At 41.1% G+C, this 20,973-nt stretch overlaps 1 protein-coding gene across 4 annotated transcripts in view; it reads right to left on the bottom strand.

The window, feature by feature from the left end:
• Positions 1-20,973, bottom strand: part of TBX15 (T-box transcription factor 15) — a 145,544-nt gene that overhangs the window by 10,526 nt on the left and 114,045 nt on the right. For all 4 annotated transcript variants that reach the window (XM_036768094.1, XM_036768095.1, XM_036768097.1 and 1 more), the window contains one exon: positions 7,284-7,381. In XM_036768094.1, coding sequence (XP_036623989.1) covers positions 7,284-7,381 — 98 coding nt within the window. The remainder of the gene's footprint in view (positions 1-7,283; positions 7,382-20,973) is intronic.

Below are 20,973 nucleotides of genomic sequence, written 5' to 3'. Positions count from 1 at the left end.
GCTACACAGCTGCTCCTTCTCCACCCACTCCATTTCTCTGTAGTATTGTTCACCTATTTCTTTAATTCCCATCTACTACCTCATAAAATCACAGCTTTCTCTACTATGGCCTTTATTATCTCCATTGCCATGCTCTAATATTTGTAGTTATCTAACTCAGAAGAAGGAGAAGGAGAAAAAGGAAGTGAATTGTAGTGATATTCTTAAGGCTTTCTCCAACTTCTTTATCAATAGTTAACCAGAACTGCCACCACCCTACATGTATGCATCTGCCCCTTATGAGAAATGTGTATGTCAATCAAGAAAAGTGTGTTTTATAAAAGTCATGACATAGAGAATAAAAGGTTATAGTTTTGTTTTTGAGAATGTGTATGAGAATGCATTGAGATATTACATAGGCATAGATTACAGATATTACAGAAGGCATAGATATCACAAAGCTTCTGTGCAAACTAAATCTATGCAGCTGGAATTGAAAGAAAGGAAAGGGGGGAATCCTTACTTCAAATATCGATGATGACAGTGAATTGCTGTAAGCTTAAGTCAGTCTTTTAGGGAACTTTTCCCAGGACAGGATCAAATGTTTTTCAAAGGAAAATGCAACTATCAACAGCCATCTTAGAAATTTGTTCAAATAATCAGAGAAGTGAAAATCAAAACAACCAAGATATCACTTCATATCCATCAAAGTATCAAACTGCCAAAGATGGGAAAATTCAGTAGTGAAACTGTAGGGAAAGAGTACACTAGTCCTCTGTTGGTGGAGCCCTGAATTGGTCCTAACAATTCTAGCAAACAATTGGAAATTATGCAAGAAAATTTACTAAGTTGTACATATCCTGTGACCCAACAATCCCACTATTGGGTTTTATGCTTTGAGGAACTTAATTACAATAAGAAAAGACCCATATGCACAAAACTATTCATAACAGCATTATTTTAATAACAAAAAGCTGGAAACAAAATATGTTTTCAATGATTGGGAAATGGATGAACAAATTGTGACATATGAATGTAATGGAATAATGAGAATGCCAGATATGAGGACTTCAGGGAAACTTGAAAATGTATGAAAAGATGTAGGGTGAATACAGTAAAAAGACCAGTCTCTACAATGACTACAACAGCATAAATAAATTAACAACCAAAAGGCAACAAAATTCAGGTCAAGATAATAGAGGATGTAGGTCCCAAATTATTAATCGTCAAAGCATATACTACTTCTATCTATCTACAACTGGTAAAAACAAAAGGGAAAATGGTATGCTATCAATTGAAATTATTCTATAATGTGGTTTTGCTTAACTGTTTGTGGGAAGTTTGAATACTTGTTGGGTAGTGTCTGTTGTATTAAAACAAATGTATCCATAAAAAGTTTTTTTAAAGAAAATTTTGCTTATCTGACAAGATTACTATTATTTCCAGACTCCATCTCTACTCCCTTACCCTTATCCTTCCTACACTGGAGAAAACTCTAAACCAAGGCCCCAGTCTCTAAATCGGTGACTCCCTTGCCCAGATTACCATTTCAGGAGGAGACCTAGCTCAACTCACTTTCTGGACTTCTTTGTCACCTCATCAGCCACCCTGCCCCCATCCAAGCACTCCACTAGAATGTAAGCCTCTTGAGGGTTGGGACTGGGGGGTGAGATAGATAATAGAAGTAAAGCACTTTGTAAATCTTACAGCACTATATAAATGCCTATCATCATCATCATCACTATTAAATCATTAGACCTCCAGTCTGATGACAACTTCATTTTCTAAGCCTTTTACTGCATTCTTGCTAAGCTCAAGAAATGTTTATAGAGCAATAGAGGGGGTATGCTGGTAAATGTTTAACAACCAGGCTCTCTGGGGCAAAAATACACACACATAATTTTAAGGTTAATCTGCTTCATTAGCACTTTCTAAAGTTTAGACAATCAACGAAACAATAAATTGAGCCCCAATTCATAGCATTTGCTATTTCCAAGGGGTAAATGCTCATACTGAAAAATGTAACAATTGACTCTCCTGCTGGTTTGCATACCCCTAGTAGGAAGAGGACTGTTTTACTGGCTTAGCGCCTCCACTGATTGGCACGATATCTGGCACATGGTAAGTTTTTAATAAATGCTCTATCAATAGATATTAGGGACCGAAAGGAGGCCATTCAGAGTGTAAGCAGAGAAAGAAGTAAATGAAGGTATGCGAATTTACTATTCCAATTCATCAAACAGGTTGGCCAGCTTGAATTGTTAGTAAGTCAGGAAACGTTTCCTAATGGTCAGTGATGATCAAAATTAGAATGGGTTACCTCAAGAGTTGAAAGGGGAATGCCTGTTTAGATATGGGTTAGAATAGAGCCTCTGGGGTCTCTTCCATGTTTGAGGCTATTGTTTTCTTACAGTCTACCTCTCTCATTATTTGACCTCTGCCTCCAGTACCCATATACTGCTGTAGTCATGAGAAAGAGCTGAAAGGTTAAACAATTCAATGCAAAAAAAAAACTATTACATGCCTCCAAGCTAAAAGGCATTGTGATAGGTGCTAGAATTGACCACCATTTTACACCCTCTGTACATTGGTCTTGTCCATTAGCAGAGTTTGCTGAAGAATTTCTTTCTCCTAAATGATAGAACATCTCTTTTTCCTTACTATAGACCTAAGGCAAGGGGAAGACCTGCTCTGTCAGGCAGGTAGGTATTGGAGTGGATAGAACAATAGAACATTTGACCCGGAGTCAGTTCAAACCTAGCCCCAATCACTTAATGGCTATGTGAACTTGGGCAGGTCCTTAACCTCTGTCTGTCTCAATTTCCTCATCTATAAAATGGGGCTAATCATTGCACCTACCTCCCAGGGTTTTTGTGAGAGTCAAATGAAATAATATTTGTAAAGTGCTTCGTGAACCTCAAAGCACTAAGTAAATACTAATGTTATGAATACTCTTCCTTTTATATAGAAGAAACTAAAGCAGAGAGGGGATAATCAACTCATCTCCAGTTAGACAGCCACTGAGGTGAGATGAATGCAAGTGCCCTAGCCAACAGTCCAGTGCAATTTCTTCCAGACTACCTCGTCTTAGATGCCATTCACTAGAACTTCTATTTTCATGGAGGAGCCTGCCATTTCTTTCTGCTGACATTTTATATAAGTGAGTTACTGATACAAAACATTCTGTCAACTTTTTAAAGAGGAAAACACATAAATTCATCTCTCAGTTTTTAAGCTCAAAACTATCTAAGCGGTGATTGATAAAAATCATTCCCCATATATTTAATGAATCAAAATTATCTACTTGATTCTTCAGATTTTTAACTGAAAACTGTTCGTGACAATTTCCATTTTAATCAACAATGAATCGACAAATATTTGGCACTTGTATCCCTGGATCTGCCTTTTCCAGGCTAAACAGTTCCAGTTTCTTCCGGAAGACAGTCATCCTACTGTCACCAAATCACTTGGGGCCATAGAATTTTAAACACCTAGGCTTACTCCTGTCAGATGATAGAAGATTCTAAGAATTTTTAGCCATCTGTTGTCAATGGAACTGAAACTGAAAGTCAAAATGGTCCTGGGACTTCTCTTTGGCTCCATACCAAATGATTCAATAGGTTCTTGGCTTTTTCCTTAAACCATCCTCTTAGCATACACATTCCATAATTGCAAGCTCTTTCTGCATTCCCTTGGTAATAAGCATTTCTGTCCCTTACTGCTTCCATAAAGGAAACTGACCCTATCTTAACCTAGAAACAAAGGTGAGTCTATTCCCTCCAATACTGGTACATGAAGCTGTGTCTACACTATGGCATCATCTGAATTAAAAACCAAAAAAAAAAAATTCCATATTTTTCTCCCCGGGGGTATTTCCAAATATTCAGATAATTGGTGCCAGCTAGGCAAAACATCTGGATAGCTGAATATTTCCATGTTTATCGAAATGTCCAGTATTGTATAGACACAGCTTAATATTCTCTTTCCTCCACTAGGAAGAAATTGTCAAGCAACCAATTTGCCATTGATGTTTCCAGTAGACAACCACTCCTTCTCTCTGCTTCTGAAGAGACACAAAACAATTCCATACAGAGGAGCAGAGTTTCTTTCCTCTCTTTTATGAGTGACATTGCCCAGAGTTACTGGAACCCTTAGGCTTTAGGGAGGAGGGATGAGATTGTTGCTGATTTTACGTCCTTTGTTAAAGTCAAGGAACTAAGCCACAGGGTTTTTAATCATGAGAATCTGGATCAAGTTCAGTCTGAAGTTCAAAAATATATTCCAATTAAACTATTTAATAGATTCTTGGCTTTTCCTATTGCTCCATCCCCTTGCCATGTGTATTCAATAATCCCAGGTTCTTTTTTGTTCCCCTGGTAATAAGTAGATTTCAGTGATGACATCATGCTCTGAGTTTAGCTTCTTTCAAACCAATATGTTTTCTAAGTGTCTGTAATAAACCCAAATATTCATAGACTTGAGTGAGTCATTTAACTTCACTATGAGCATAAAGAGTACACAGGGGAGATAGAAAGGTGGATGGTGAGGGTAACCAGGTTGTAGTATATTACCAGTAATAATTTATACTCAAAAAGTACAGGGAAAAAACATCACCAAGGACACTTGATAATGAAAAAGGAGATGGCTCTACCAAGCAAGAATGGACAACCTAGGTACTACACCCTCAAGGTGCTAAAAGAAATAGAGGAAGACTTCTGACACACTGAGTGAATACTTTGTAAGGAATTTAAAGAAAGAAACAGATGAGAAGCACACTGGTTGAGAACGTGCAAAGAAGTTGAGATTTGCATTGGAGGAAGGTCATAAATCTATCTAAGTGTCTCATTTGGCTGTGTATCATAAGTGTGCCATTAGCTCATGGATTGAAGAGTTTCATCCCCATTAGTAATTTTATGCTCGTTTATATGGTGGTGGATGGATGCAAAGGCTTGAGGATGATAGTATCTGGAGCAGGGTAGGAATGGAAATAACTAAACCCAGCGAGTCCTGGATATCATTTCCCAAGGCTGAGATATTGCTGCCTTGCCTTGATGGCAATATACCTGCTAAAAATCCTGATGCAGACTGCTACTTGTGCTCTAACTTGGAAAACCACCCTATAGAACAAGAGAAAATAAGTTCATGGCCATTTTCCAAAAGCTGGTAGAAGTAATCAGGTTACTCACCTCAAAAATAAAACAAAACAAAAACCTGGCTTCTAGAAAAAGTCCAGTTCTACAAATGTGAACTACTTCTCCATCTGTTCTGTGCAGGTTAATCAGAAGGCAGACATGAGAGTAGGCAGCCAGAGCACAGTTTGCTGAAGGGATTTGGCTGCCTAAATAACTGTCATCAAAGATCAGAGTGGGGAGGAAACCTTGATGATTTGGTCAAATGGCACCATTTTGATCAGTGACAGTAACCAAATGGTAGGTTCAGCTTAGTGGATAGGATAGGATGCTCCACGTCTAATCAAATTGACTTCCTCCAGCCCTTCCAATCCTTTACATTCCTCTCCTTTTTTCAGTTTTTATATAGAAAGGGTAGTCGTGATTTCTGCATTTTTTCAAAGTCTTAATTCTGAGAAGGAGTCAATAGGTTTCATTAGACTGCCATGACACACACACACAAAAAGGTTAGGAACCTTTAGACTGAAAGCATCACCAACTGTGGCTAGCCGTGGCTAGCCAGAAAAATAAAACACTTTACACACTTTTAAGTTCAATCTGCGTTGCTGACATTTTCTCTATCGCTTTAAGTCTAGATAATCAACAGAATAATACATCAAGCAAGTACTTGCAGCCTTGGCTGATTTCTGAGGTGCAAATGTTCATGCTGAAAATTTAATAATTGGCTTTATTGAGCTATATTGAATATATTTATTTCAATAAATATTGAAGTATTTATTATTTATTTGAGCTGGCTCCAGCACACTCCTGACTGTTGATATCCTTTTAGGAGAGCTGTCCCACAGGTCTTATGGCAATTTTCATTTGGACATTACGGGGCTGGGGTGAGTCAGGATGCCAGAGAACCCTGATGCTGACCGCAGGCACACAGGATCCAGCTTACCAACCCTGGCCTATAATCTAGACCAGAGGTATCAAGCACTCAGCTCACAGCCAATACACCCAGCCTGAAACAGTCCTCAGTGGGGCCCAAACCAGATGAAAACATAATTTGGAAATACTTAACAAAGTAAATTAAAATACAATAATATATAGATTCTTATTATTCAATTGTTTTTCAGTTGTGTCTGATTCTTTATGACCCCATTTGGGGTTTTCTTGGGAGAGATACTAGAGTGGTTTGCCATTTCCTTCTCCAGCTCATTTTACTGATGAAGAAACTGAGGCAAACAGGGTTATGTGACTTGCCCAGGGTCATACAACTAGTAAGTGTCTGAGGCCATATTTGAACTTGGGAAGATAAGTTTTTCCTTACTCCAGGCCCAGGACTCTATCCACTGTGCCACCTAGCTGTCTCAATATATAAATGATATTACATTTTAAAACTAAGTCAATATATAGCCCCAGGGGATTCTTATGTACAAGTTAATGGCTCCCATTTCTTTTTGAGTTGGAAACCACAGATCTAAGACTATAGAAGACAGGAGTTGGAAAAAGGAGGGCAAAAAAGGCTGTTTGAAAGAAAAACAGAGAGTGCTTATAGGTTAGGTGAGACTGAGGTTTCACTTGAAATCTGGATAGCTTATTTTCAGGCAGTCCTTTTTAAAGTTCTCCACAGCTTTCCTTGAGAACAATCTTGCTCCAAATAAAACATAAGGGAATAAGCAAGGGAGGTAGGGAGTCTCAGCGGGCTAAAACAGAAGACCTGGGGTGGAGAGTCAATATTTACTTCCCCTTAGTCACTGGGAGACCTTAAGCAAGTGATTACATCCATCTCTCTATGCCCCAGGACCCTCATCTATAAAAAGACAATCATATTGATAGTGGAGATAACGTTGTAGGAAAATCTATAAATTACCAGTATCCTATTAAATGCTTGGGAGGAAAAATGAAGCAACTAACCTTCCTCACCGGGGGCACTGAGGCAGCTTCTGGAGGCCAGAGTAAGTGCTACCTAAGAAAATCACATCTGAGGGGTTGTTCCCATCCCCCATCCAGCCAAGTGATGACGTTTCAGTTATTTATGTGGTTCCCAGGTTCTCTTCATTTCAGAGCCGTCAGCACAATCCCATGACTCAGCTGGAGGCCAGATGTCCCAACTCAAATTCTGTGCCTCGGCCCTCCCCTGCCCCCACCCTGTCCCCAGCCAGTGACCATTATTATCCAGTGGCTTACCTTGCTGTTTCTGCATGGTGGTGAAATCCTCAAAGGTGAGTGTCCGCACAGGTGGTCTCCAGAAAGCATATGTTTCCATAATGGCCTCCAGTCCAGTCCTATGGAATGAGAAGAAAGCCGGGTGAAGAAGGCATAAATAAGGCCGAGAAATGCATTGAGTTGGACAGAAAGGACAGGCCTAACTTCTCTCACCTGGCGAGCGGTGGGTGCATGCCTCACCACTGAGAGATCACCCCTGCTGGAGTAAATTAGCCTAGAAAAGCACAGTGTGCTGATGCTGTCAGCTCACAGAAACAAAAAAAAGGATTTTGCCCGATTTGAGCCAATCTAGAAACCAATCCAGACACTAATGCTGTCTCATTCTGACCTTCTAGCAGGTAGTATCACCCTGCAGGTAGTACCTCCAGCTAGATAAGAAAGACATTCAAGCATTAAATATCTTGGGTCTTCTAAAGCTTCCAGTGACATTGAGGGTAATGTCGAATAGCTACCAAATCTCCCCTTTACCTCCCTTTGAAATCCAAAAATAGTAAGAGCTTTCTTCTCCCTAGCTTAATGACTACCAATCATGTGAGACTGTCCCAGCGGGCAAGGCAGTGATCTTTAGAACATCAACAGCTTAAAAGATTTAGTAGGTGAACAAATACAGGTGATACAGATTTCAGGCACAGGAGCCTTGGAAATGGTAGCAGTCCCCAGATGACTGGTTCTGCTTATAGCCTACCCCTCATAGCCAACATTTGGGGAAGCAACTCCTATGGAGAAGGGGCCTGCCAGCTCCAACAACTGCCATCCATAGAATAGATAAGCCAGGCTAGTAAAGATGCCACCCTGTGAGGTAGACAAGGTGCAGCAAATTCCAGGCAGGTCAAACCACAACAACCGCCTTGACCACCGTCTTCTCTCAGACCCTAATGGGAACAGCCTAAGACCCTGAACCCAAGAACCTTGGGAATAGCAATGCTTCCAGCCCAGTGCCCTCAGCCACCATCCTGGGAAGCAACCTCTCTAAAGACAGCCTGGCAGCTGGTCCTGCAGGTGCTACAGAAACAGCTTCTGGAAACCCAGAAAAGAAAGGTCTTTCCACTAAAGTCCTTGGTGGCAAAGGCCATTTGATTCATAATCAGAAACTGAAGAAGAAGCATCACCATTCAGCTTTGCTAGTGTACCCTAAGGACCATAAGACTTTTCCATCTGACTTGTAGCTAAAAGCTCTCATATGGGTTGCCTCCCCCATTTGTCAGTCACTCAATAGATGAACATTTTTAAGTGCCTACTATGTGCCAGATACTGTGCTAAGCACTAGAAATACAGAGAAAGGTAAAAGACAGTCTCTGTCCTCAAAATGCCTATGGTCTAGTGAGGAAGACAACATAGCTTACACAGACTGTAAACAGGATACAGGAGAAGTGGGAAAGGGTCAACAAAGGAAAAGCAGTAGAATTAAAGGGGACCAGGAATGTTCTTGAGAAGGACTGTCTTTATTTCCAATTTGTATTTCCAGTGCTTTGTATATAGTAAGTGCTTAATAACTGCTTTACTCATTCATTCATTCATATGGAGTACACAAAAACTGTCAGTAATGAAGGAAGGCAGGGCAGCTAGGTGAGGCACTTGATAGAGCACCTTCGCTGGAGTCAGGAAGACCCAAGTTCAAATATAACCTCAGACACTTGACACTTACTAGCTGTGTGACCTTGGGCAAGTCACTTAACTCAGATTGCCTTGCCTCACCCCCCTCCAAAAATTAAAAATATAAATTAAAAAAATAATGAAGGAAGGCCAGTCAATGGAAGATAAATGCCTTAAGGGCATGATCAATAGATTTTCCTGTTTCAGCTACAAGAGGTGATCTGAATCCAATGCTTTCTGAATATACCAGGAGTCAAATAGTCAGTCATCAAGCACTTATTAAATACCTACTGTGGTGCTAGACACTACGTTAAATACTGAGGGTGCAAAGACAAGTGAAATAGCTGTCGCCCTTGAGGAGTTTACAGCTTATGAGAAAGATAACATGTACATAGATGCTTATAATAATAGCTAGAATTTCTGTATAGTGCTTCAAAGTTTGCAAACCTAAGTATATGCAAAATAAATACAAGTGGATGGAGTGGGGGCACTAATAGCTGGGGAGATTAGGAAAGGCCTCATGGAGATGGCAATGCTTGATCTGAACCAAGGAAACCAATCATCCTAGGGGGAGAATAGTCTCAGCACAGGAGTCGGTCAGTGGAAAGGCAGAGAGACGGGAAAAGCTTCCAAAGTCAAACAGTTCTTCCTAATATTTTCCCAAACCACCAGGATTAAAGAATCAGGCTGGAAACCAGATGAGTAGTCTTTGGGGTCAGATTCTTGGGCTTCTCTATAAGAAGATTCAGAAGACCTTAAGAACAATTCTTTTTAGACAATTTGCTTCTGGATCTGGCTGAAATGGGAATCTTTCCAATTTGGGCGAGAGGGAAGGGACACGTGCATTTGTAATCATCCAATTATCTCTCTAAAACACATATGAAAAATGCATTAATTCAGAAGTAACTAGATTTCCTAACAGGCAGTCTCTTGCTGAGGCTTCCTCTCCTCAAAAGGGAATTTGGGATTAGGAAAGCAAATTAAATCTGGTTCGGAAGCCTTCTCGGATTCTTAGACAAGGACTTAGTTTTTTCTAAACTTTGTCATCTTCCCAATTCCTAGCATAAATAGGCATTTCAGGGGCAGCTGGGTGGTGTAGGGGATGAAGTGTCAGGCCTGGAGGAAGAAGACTTATCTTTGTGAATTCAAATCCAGCCTCAGATACGTACTAGCTGTGTGACCCTGGGCAAGTCACTTAAACCTGTTCACCTCAGTTTCCGTATCTGTAAAATCAGCTAGAGAAGAAAATGGCAAACCACTCCAGTATTTTTGCCAAGAAAACCTCAAACGAGCTTACAAAAAGAGTTGGATATGACTGAAAAATGACCGAACAAGACCAAAAGGCATTTCACATGCTTGCTGCATTTCATTGTGTATTTCTGTATTTGTTTATATGTCATAACAAAAGTTTGTGGCTTTGCCTTTTTTATATCCGCAATGTTTAACATAGCTCCTGGGATACTGTACGAACTTAATAAATATTTGTTGACTGACTGACCAAAGGAAGGTCATACAGCAGACAGCCCTGTACTATGGACTTGTTGAGAGGTAACTGTGATGCCCTTTCTTGATGCAAAAAAAAATCTTTCTTTGCCCTTCTGAGGTGGGATCTACACTGCTCGATCTCAGAGCACTCCCATCTTCTCTATGTGGTTCATTTCCAGGTATCCTGGTGTAATGGAAAGAGGTTAGGACTTAGAATTCAGCAGAATCCTAACTCTGATACTGACTCACTGCATGAAAATTGGCAAGTTATTTCATCTCTCTCAGCCTCAATTTCGTCATCTGTAAAATGGAGATAAAAGCATCTGTACCTGCATCACAAGATTGCTGCAAGGATCAAAAGAACTGAGTTAGGAACTGTAAAAATGTAATGAGCAGGGCAGCCAGTGTTGTTATCCCAGTTATTCAGCCCCTGTGCACCAAGGCAGCAAAGCTAGAGATGTGTTACAAGTGCAAACCAATACCTTTTCCATGGAAGAGGCTTCAGAATCCCCTTCCTTGGGTTCCTAACACACTAATTGGCTTTTTGTGCTAGAAAATATTTCCTTTGCACAGCTACTTTATCAGCTAACTTTCTAGTGTCATCCCTGGCATCTCAGAGGCTTTAAATACACAAGGGCTGGAAAATCCAACCTGTATTTTAAGGAAAGGTTCTGAGGGGAGGGTATTGCCTAGTGTTTATTAGCTGTTAATCTGTTAAAAGTCAAAACAGAGGACCTCTTCACATGGTCAGCCCACATCAATGCTAAATACATCACGTACAATGATTTGGTGGAGAGAGAGAGCTCCTAAGCAACAAGAAGAGAGGGAAAGAAAGTTAAGCCCAGCCCCAGTAGACAGAAGGCATAGAAGACTTAGATCTGATCCCCCAGAACCTAATTTTGGATCTTGGACTGACCACCATAACAATAGCTTGCGATTCTCTTTGAAGACATTAGAGGCTCATTGCAAATGGCAGCAGCTTTATCTAGGCTGCCTCCATCTCCATTCTTTTTTAACAATACTCTCTCTCTCTCTCTCTCTCTCTCTCTCTCTCTCTCTCCCCCATTACCACCATGAATCCAGAGGACTAGTGATGAACCGTATTACCCAACTCCTGACAGAGAGGCAGAGAGGTGATGGATTCAATTTGCGGAATGAGACCTACATTTTGAACATGAACAATATGGGATTTGCTTGCATATACATATTTATTGTGAGAGGCTGTTTAAGTTGAATTGAATTTTAATTTAACTTATTTTTTAATTTAATTGAAAAATAAGATAAAATTAAGCAAATGAGTAACAAAAAAAAAAACTAACACACACCAACGATGATGGTGAGATATGAGAGGGAGGATATTTGTTTGCTCCCAGGTATCTCAAAACTACAGAGTGGGTCTTTTTTTAAATTCCATAATACAGGTAGGAAAGACTGTAAGAATAAATTATATCTTACATTGACAACAATAGAACAGCAGCATGGTGGAATAGAAAGAGAGAGAGAGCTGCGCAGTCAAGAGTAACTGGGTTCAAGCCCCACTTCTGACACATTCTTGCTATGTGAATCCTGGCAAGTTAATTAGTCAGTGCACCAGGCAACTCCCTAAGGCTCTAAGTTACAGAGGAAGTATTGGGAGAGGAAATCTTTTAGTTGGGGCTCTATATATTGATGAAATCACAGAATGACTCAAGAACAACCTGACAAAAATGCAAAATGACCTATGTTACCTTAGGCAAGTCACAACCACCCAGGTCCTTAGTTTTTTCATCTATAAAATGAAAGGGATTGGACTAGATGGTCTCTGAAGTTCCTTAGGGTTCTAGATACCTGTATCTAAGGACAATGAATTTGAATTCTATCCCACAGTAGGCAAGACATCTCTGGAAAATGCTCTAAGAAATATATGTAAATAGTTAATTCTACAGAGGAAAGTGATTATTTAGTCCAGACTCAATATGTAGCCAAAAGATGGAATTGGCAAATCACTGTTTGGAAATAGAAAGGGAACTTGGAGGTCTTGTAGTCTGACCTCCCACACATTGTAGGAATCTCCTCTGAAGCACTCCTCACAGACAGCCATTCAGCCAATGTTTACTGCACCACCGGACAGCACTTACTATTAGAAAGCTCTCGTGGTCAAGCCAAAATATCCCTTTTTATTCTTCCTCCTTATTCAAAGCAACATTATGTAGAGAAAAGAGTTCTCACATATGTCTCCGACATAACTTTGCAAGTCATTTAACTCCTCTTAAGTCTCAATTTCCTTGTCAATAAAGTAGAAATTATAACGCTTGAACTTCCTACCTCACCAGTCACTAAGGGGAAAGCCCTTCACAAACCTTGAAGTATGACATAATATGAGCTATGATCTTTATTTTGTTGTGAACCACTGATGGCATTTTTGCTTTCTAGAATAAAGTTAGAACAGGTCTACCCCCATCTCTCTTTATGTTCTATCTGATCTCTCTATCTTTTATCTTTATCTTCTATGTCTCTTCTTGGTCTTCTCTTCTCCAAGTGAAACGCAGGAGATTCCTCTAACAGTTCCTCAATTCTGAGTGACTTTCAGATGTTTCCTAATTCTGACTTCCCTCTAGTTTTTCAGTGTTTCTTTAAAAATGTTCCACACCTAGAACCATATGCAATATTACAGGTGTAGTCTGACCCAAGGAGATACACTTGGATTTTTACCTCCAATGACAGTAATAATGTAATATTCTCCAAAAACAAAGCCCATCCTTTTATAGATTAGGATAAACAACAAATCCAATTACAAGTTGATGGGGAATATGAAAAGTGGAATGCATTGACTTTAAAGGCACTTGTTAAGTACCTACTATGTGCCAGGCATTATGCCAGGTGCTAGAGATACAAAATAAAAAGGGCAAAAACAACGCCCATCATCAAGGAGCTTACAATCTAAACTCTGCTTTTCTAAGTAACAAGACAGCAGGTAGAATCTTTACAGGCTAGAAAGGATTGGGTTTAGCCTCTTAGTTATGATAGTATCTCCGATATCAAGGAGCCCTGCCAAGTAGTACCCCAGACAGGACTTTGTATGTAGAAGAAAGTCAAATTACTACAATTGAATGATTGACTGGTAGAATATTATACCCTTTGATTACCGGACGTTTGCTGATGGTCGACAGTGTGAGACAGTGAGAGAAAACCAAATAGTATTCTAAAAATATGGGAAGAGAACTGGAAGGCAACTGGAATATGGAAGAGGACCACTACATAGAAGCTGGAAAATTGATATTACCACTGCCTGTCACCTCTCTGCTTACCATAAAACATTGAGATGCCATTCCCATTGCCACTTGGGAAATTAAGAAAAGGTATATACCCCCAAAACCCTGAAGGTAGTAGACTTCTCTACTATGTCTTCATCAAAAAATGTGCCTAAAATATAAGAACATGATACTAGAAATGCTTCACTTGATCATAGCCATAGTTTTCCAACCCAGTAATCTGTCTCTAACAGTAACAACACAGGGCATTCATAAGAGGGCATGATTGCCCAAAAACTTGTTCTCATTTCTAGATTTAATCTGCTCATGGATCTATTATTCATGAAGCTCCTCCAAATCCTTTTTGAATTTCTCCATATTTTCCTACAGTGTCTTATCTTTGAGCTTAAGAGCCATGTATTTGTTTAGTCCATAGTGGTTCCTCTGTTTGTCCTAAAACATCTTTCACTAGTTTTACCATGCCAGAATCTAGAGATCTGGTTTTTTGTTCACCCTATCCACATCATTCATGTTTTCACAAACTTCAAACATGTATCCTCCCCAGTCTTTGCTGTTCCTCACTGGATGGCAACCAGTACAGAATCAAGAGAGAAGGGTACAAACGAAGACCCCACAGACTTTTACAAGTCATATGGGAATTGTTTCTCCATCTGAATGCCTCTTCAATTCGGGAGTACATGTGAGTTTCAGATCTCTTTCAGCATTTGCTTTTTTTCCCCTGGGGGTGCCTACCCTCAGCAAAGCCCGAGCCCCAAATGTGCATCATCCATTCTGATCTTTGCTGTGTCTGACCTTGACCTTTCTCTCAAGAGTCATTGCTACTGCTGCCTTAACACGCTCAGTTACTTTGAATAGCTCTTCCAGGGCTGAGCCTATGTTCTGGCTTTTTGACTAGCTCCCCAGTACACCTACTCTTAGCTCTATAAAGTTTTAGTGCAGAATCATATGTAAAGTGATTCCACTGTCTAAAAAGTGAAAGGGGTGGGGGTAGGGGGAGAAACCCTTTAAGCTGTCCCAGGTATATGTGTGCCACTAACACTTTCCACATGCTCAACTGCTCTGGACCTGCTGAATGCTATCAGCAAGGCCTCCACTCAGGAAGACGGTCAAACTGGCAAGTGTCCCCCTTTTCCCTCTCTCCCTTTTGTTTCTCCATCCCAAAGGTTCAAATCCTCTTTCGTAAGCCATTCTGCCATAATCACCACTTCTTCCCTGCCTAGTACTCCAATCTTCTTCACTCTGGATTCCCAGACTACTCCTAGCTAAGCAATGAAGAAACTTCTTAACTTGTGGGGAAGGAGGGAGAAAGAATAAAGAGAGACAGGGGGCCCCTCATTTGCAAACTGGTAATGCTTCAGAATCAACTATTTTGGGAAAACAGCCAGCCTGTAAGGGATTGCCTTCCAACCAACTCATTCCAAAGGAATGGTGGGGGCATCCCTTTGGTGTTCCGTAAATGTTCAATAACTAGGACAATATTCATAATCCCACCAGGCATCACATTAACGTACAACTTCTGCTTTCAATTTGGCTCAGGAATGGGGATTGCCTTAACTTTTTTCTTCATTCTATTTACTTTCTCTTTATTCTTTACCATTCAAATACCTGATTTCATTACTCTAGATCAGTCCTTTTCTTTCCTCCACAGCCAATTTCCTGGTGCCATGGGTGATATAGAGAGCATGAGCTAGAGAGAGACAAGGCCATTTTTCATTCCACAAGAAAAGGAATCAAATAGGAGATAACTTGAGAAAGCCCTCTACCCTCAGCCCCTCCTTCTTCTCTTTCACTGGATCAGGGTTTGGCTTCTTCATGCAGACTGCTGAGACTGTCTTGTCATCTTGGGGATATTCGAAGGAACCACAAATTGACAGAGACTCACTACCTAGCCGAGAAGAACGATGGTGTAATACTTTCCACATGGCCACAGAGGCAGCCCTGGAGATGGGTTTTATGGGACAGAATCATTGGTGTCCAATAGACCAATGAAGTCAAGAGTTCAAGTTGTCCCTAGCCCAAAGAAAGAGAACTATGATGGACTAATTTCTGACAATCGTAATATAAGAAAGTACTCCTGCTTCCTTGCGATCTAACTCATTGCCACTCCTCTCCTCCGGCTCTGGATTAAATGTTAAGGAAACAATATATTACCTACATCTGATCCTCAAATTCTCTCCTCAGAGAACAAAAAACATGTCCCTCAAGCCACAGTGGGCCTCATTATCACAGGCTCCAATATGTTAGCCATTACAAAGACATCACCCTGTTAGATGACACCATCACTGGTCAAAAGCCATAGATAACAAAATGATTGCCAACTTTTTTCTGGCAATACAACATGACCAAGAGGACAATGGTGGAAAAAGCTCATGACAGGGTAGGGAGAACAAATAACAAGACAAAAAAATTTAACATTCTCTTAAGCCAGGAGAAATGATAAATGATTATAAATTAAATGGATAGGAGATATTTGACTGGATGTTGCTAGGAGTCTATTTAGGTCTGGTTACCTAGCACTATATCTATATCCATGATTGAGAAGGAAAGCAAGGAGAACAATGATTAAATCCACAGGTTGGCCCAGGCAGCAGGCCCTATCCATGCCAGTCACAACAGAAAAATCATGCAAAATCCAAGGAGGCTGGAAATGTTGCAAGGAAAGAATAGAAGGAGGTTTAACATGGAAAAACATAACTAATGCCTCCTGGGAGAATAAATGAAAATATAGATACTCACTGGGAGAGAGATTCTTAGAAAAGCACAGTGGTTGAAATAGAGTTTATGATTGGCCAACTGGATCTCCGCTTGCAAAGTGAGTCAACCAGCATGTGAGCAACGGATTTAGAGAGGGAATGTGACCTAGTGTTAGACAAACTGGGCCCCAACTTGGAGATTTAAGTTCTTTTCTGGGTTTTGTCATTGAATATTTGTGCAAATTGGGAGATTTCCTTGGCCTTGGTGTTACCTGTTTTATCATCTGTAAAATGGGGAAAATATTGCTTAAACACAAGAGCTCCTGAAGGATTTTGGTGAATTTTAATGATTGAGTTAATCAGTTTCCAAATGCTGTCCATATCCCTGGGAAGCATCCCCTCTTCTCCACTCACACTGTAACTCCCCAGTTCAGACCCCCATCGCCTATCACCTATAGAACTGCAATAGGCTCCTAACTGGCTCTCCTACCTCCAGTCCCTCCCACTGATGGTCTACTCTTCACAAAACTGCCAAAATTAACTTCCTAGTGCCCCTGTCACTCCTTAATGAGAAACATTTCCATAGCTCCCTATTGCCATCTGAACCTACCATTTTAAGCCTTCAAGAATCTAACTCCAACTTAGCTTTCTAGTGCCACTTGAAAGCATTCTCTTTCATGCACCCTACATTCCAGCCCACCTGCCCTGCTTCCCTTCCCCAGTATCATTCTGTCCTCCCCCACCTCCCATCTCTACATTTGCAGAGATGCTTTCAACGCTGCCCTCTTCAGCTCTACCTACCGAAATCCTTCTCTGTCTTCAAGGTTTGGCTCATGTACCATTGTTGTTACAGAATTGTTTCAGTCACGTCTGACTCTTCATGACCCCATTTTGGGGTTTTCTTGGCAAAGATACTGGAGTGGCCTACAATTTCCTTCTCCCACTCATTTTAGGGATAAGGAACTGGGGCAAACAGGGTTAAATGACTTGTCACACTGCTAATAAATGTCTGAGGCTGGATTTGAACTCATGAATATGAGTCTTCCTGATTCCAAAACCAGTGCTCTATCCACTGTGCCACGTAGTTGGCCAGCTCTGGTACCACCTCCTCCGTAAAACCATCCCTGATGGCCCCCATCTAAAAGTTCTGGCTCATTGCCTAAATGTCTCCTTGTCCCCCAATCACATTCTACCTCGTGTTATACTTTTTAGCTGTACATTTATCATCCTCTTTTCTCATTCAATTATAAGCTCTGTGAGATCAGATGGAGGCCTTATGTTTTTTTTCATCTTTCTATCCCCAGTCCCTAAGATGATCCCCCTGATGCATGAATGGTAGTTGTTTGTTGAAGCAGTTGTTAAATATCTCAGAAGTTTTCTGAGCAACTTGGATAAAATACACTACAGGAAAAGAAAAAGTGGCTATGAGTTGTATCATTGTTCTTCCCTCAAAAGGAAATAGATAGCTGATGAAGAAGGGAAAGGGTTGGAGCACTCACAATGGAGATTTCTATTCAAAGGTTTTAAGTGAAACCTAACCCAAAACAAATGTGCTTTTTCTAGGATAATAGCTAGCATTTATATAGTGCTGTAAAGTTTGCAAAGCACTGACCATATGTTATCTCATTGTATCTTGACAACAGTCCTGTGAGGTTGTTAGGATATTATTATCTCCAAAGGTATGAAGCAAATGTGTCGACCTCAGACGTGCTATTAATCCCTGGTTAGTCACCTCTACCCTGGGCATCTGAATACAGCCCCCACATCCTAGATTTCCCAGTCCCCCAGATCTTTCATCTCTTTCATATCTTTCTTCCTTGCTGCATAATGCTTTGTCCATGGAGGAAATAGCAGCTAAATCATGAGGAATCCTGCCGTGGGCCTAAGGGAAACAGCACACCAATGTACAAGACAGGCCTGATTAGGGCTTCTACTTGGTGTGATTTTGGGGGAGCTGTGGAGCCTCATCATCCAAAAATACTCCTGTATCCATAACACTTGTTATGGTCCCTGAAAATCCACCATTATAGAGTCATTCTTTTGGATTATCTGTGATAGTAAGAGAACTCATCTCCTAGGAAGGAAGATGATTCAGAAAGGGAGATGAGAGCACAGAAAGAGAAGGAGAAAAAGGCAAACCTCAAGGGTAGGCCCTATTCTTTATAGCTAGCATTTACTATGCATCTAGTGATTGAAGATTTACAAAGTACTTAGCAAAAATTACTTAATTTTATCTTCACAATATCCCTGGAAGCTGGGTGCTATTATTGGTTCTCTTTTACAGATGAAGAAACTGAGGCAGTCAGGGGTTAGGTGACTTTCCCTAAGTCACATAGTGAATAAAGTGTCTCAGGTCTTTTGAACTTTAGGTCCAGCGCTCTATGCACCCAGCTACCTTTTGACAAAAAATGCAACAGCTACCTCAATTCCCTGTGAGCACACAGAGTCATCTGAGAACACTTGAAATGAGCTGCTCAGACTCTGAACAAGTTAAGGAACTTCTCTGGCCCTTGTCACCAAGATTTGCACTCATTACTCCTGGGATGCAGCTTCCTCTTGGGTCTTTGCTGTCTGCAGAGGAAAGAGGGCCAGGAGTTTTAGGGCTGTTTGCATAATGTAAAACTATCTCCTTGGTAACAAGCTTCTCATTCAGTTGCACCAGTGTCCCTGATTCTGGAAATGTCAATGCCTCTTTTTATTTTGAGACCCGACAGCAATGGTTTGGTGGGGAATTGGGGAATGGGCGCCAGTGGTAAGGGAGTGTATGCCTCACAGGACAGGGCCTGACTCCCTTCAGAGGCAGCAGAGGCTAGAGGGAGGGCAACCTTGCTTGGAAGAAGAACAGGGGTTGAGGATTTACAAGGGGGTAATCCAGAACCCTCACATTCCCTAGTGCTTCTAAGATAAATTTACATAAATCCTCAGTCTTCAGACAGCTCATAAACTTTACCCTCTTCTGTTTGATCCTGGATTTGCTTGGAGATGTTCCCTGGATGTTGACTGAAATCATCTTGACCTAGATGAAGGGGGTAGTAAAATTCTGGCAGAAGGAACCAACTCCCTTACCAGGGCAGGCACTTTCACATCCAACAAGGGCTCAAATACTTTCAGATCATTTTTCTGGCCTTTGATTCTTCTGACCATGACCTTCAACGTCAGGGCAGTACCTGGTTGGGTTCCCCCTTCACTGAGCTGGTAAGGTGGTCACAGCAGCTTCCTCCTTCAGGCCAGTGAGACTTGAACCTCAGAGTGTTGGTTTCCGTGTCAGTCCTTGCCCTTCCAACTTTGGAACATGCTTGGCAGACTGTCTTTCCCAAGTCCAGGATTTTTACCTCCCAAGAGCGATCCTACAAAGGGCCTTATTCCTCCCCTTGTCAATAGCTTGCCAATAACACCTCCCGCACCTACCTATGAAAACCAGAAATGAAGTATTGGTGGGATCATCCTGCCCTCACCATGAAGTCGAGCAGAGGGGCAGGTCACAGAAGAGTCCCTTTCCTTCCCTGACTTCTAGGTGGAGAAGCTGCTAGGCAGCTGTTATTGGGCCTTTTCTCCCCTCCTGCCTTTGCTTACATCACTCCCTTCCTTCCTAAGGCTTGCAGATGGTAGAGAATATGGGATATCCTCCTTTCCCTATATGAACCAAGAAGCACAGAGAGATCCCCATCATTCACAACTGTTGCAAAGGCTGTGTGTCCCAAACTGCTGATGAATGCGATTAATTTCAAATGATAACCAATTTCAGATTCAGCTCAAAATTGCCCGGATGATCTTTCAAACCAAGATGATTTTTCAGCTCTCTGAACCACTCCCTGTTCCTCACCTCTCTCCTCTGCCCTGTCTTCTATCCCTTCTCTCTCTCCCCTCCCTTCCCTTTACTTTCTCCCTTCTCTTCACCCTCCTTTTTGCTCCTTTCCCCCCTCATCTTTACCTCTAATTTTCCTCTTTCTCTCATCCTCCTCCATGGGCCTGGAACGATCTTCCCTTTCTGTCCCTCTGTGGCCTTGACCAGTAAGAGCACTAGGATTGAATGGACAGCATCTGGAGATCATTCAATGCCTCCCCAACTCAGCAACTCTGCTTCCTGTTTCACGCTTGCCTCAGCTGGAAGCCCCGCTCAATCAAATGATTGGAGAAAAGTAGCTCAGTTACCTCAGCTAAAGTAAAAAAGGAGCATCTACCTCACCACCTTATTCTGTCTTTGATTAATGTTCTTACTCTGCTGCCTTTATGTGTGTGTCACTGTTGTCCCTCTTAGATTGTGAAGTCTCACAGAGTGACTGTATCCCAACATGGTACCTAGCACCAAGTCACATGCAACTGGGCATTCAATGGATGCTTTGAGGATATGATGATGGTGATATTTGTCAACAGAGGATGGTAGGAATCACCAAATTATCCAGCAACCCCCACAGCAAAATCACTAGGACATTTCCAGCTACCAGCCAACACTGTCCAATGGAATAGCATTAGTTACTATGAAGGATCTAAGGTGTCAGAGGCTTTTAACTCATGGCAGTTTGCAGAGGAGCTATATAACAGGTACACTTTAAGGTTTGAAAGAAAATGTTTTAGGGTGCACATATCACTACTGTTCCACATGTTAAGGAGCTAAAATTACTTATCGGT

Source organism: Trichosurus vulpecula, chromosome 7, assembly GCF_011100635.1.
Source record: "Trichosurus vulpecula isolate mTriVul1 chromosome 7, mTriVul1.pri, whole genome shotgun sequence".
NCBI lineage: Eukaryota > Metazoa > Chordata > Mammalia > Diprotodontia > Phalangeridae > Trichosurus > Trichosurus vulpecula.
Note: the sequence above shows the minus strand (reverse complement) of the source record. Positions and strands in the feature narration are given on the sequence as shown.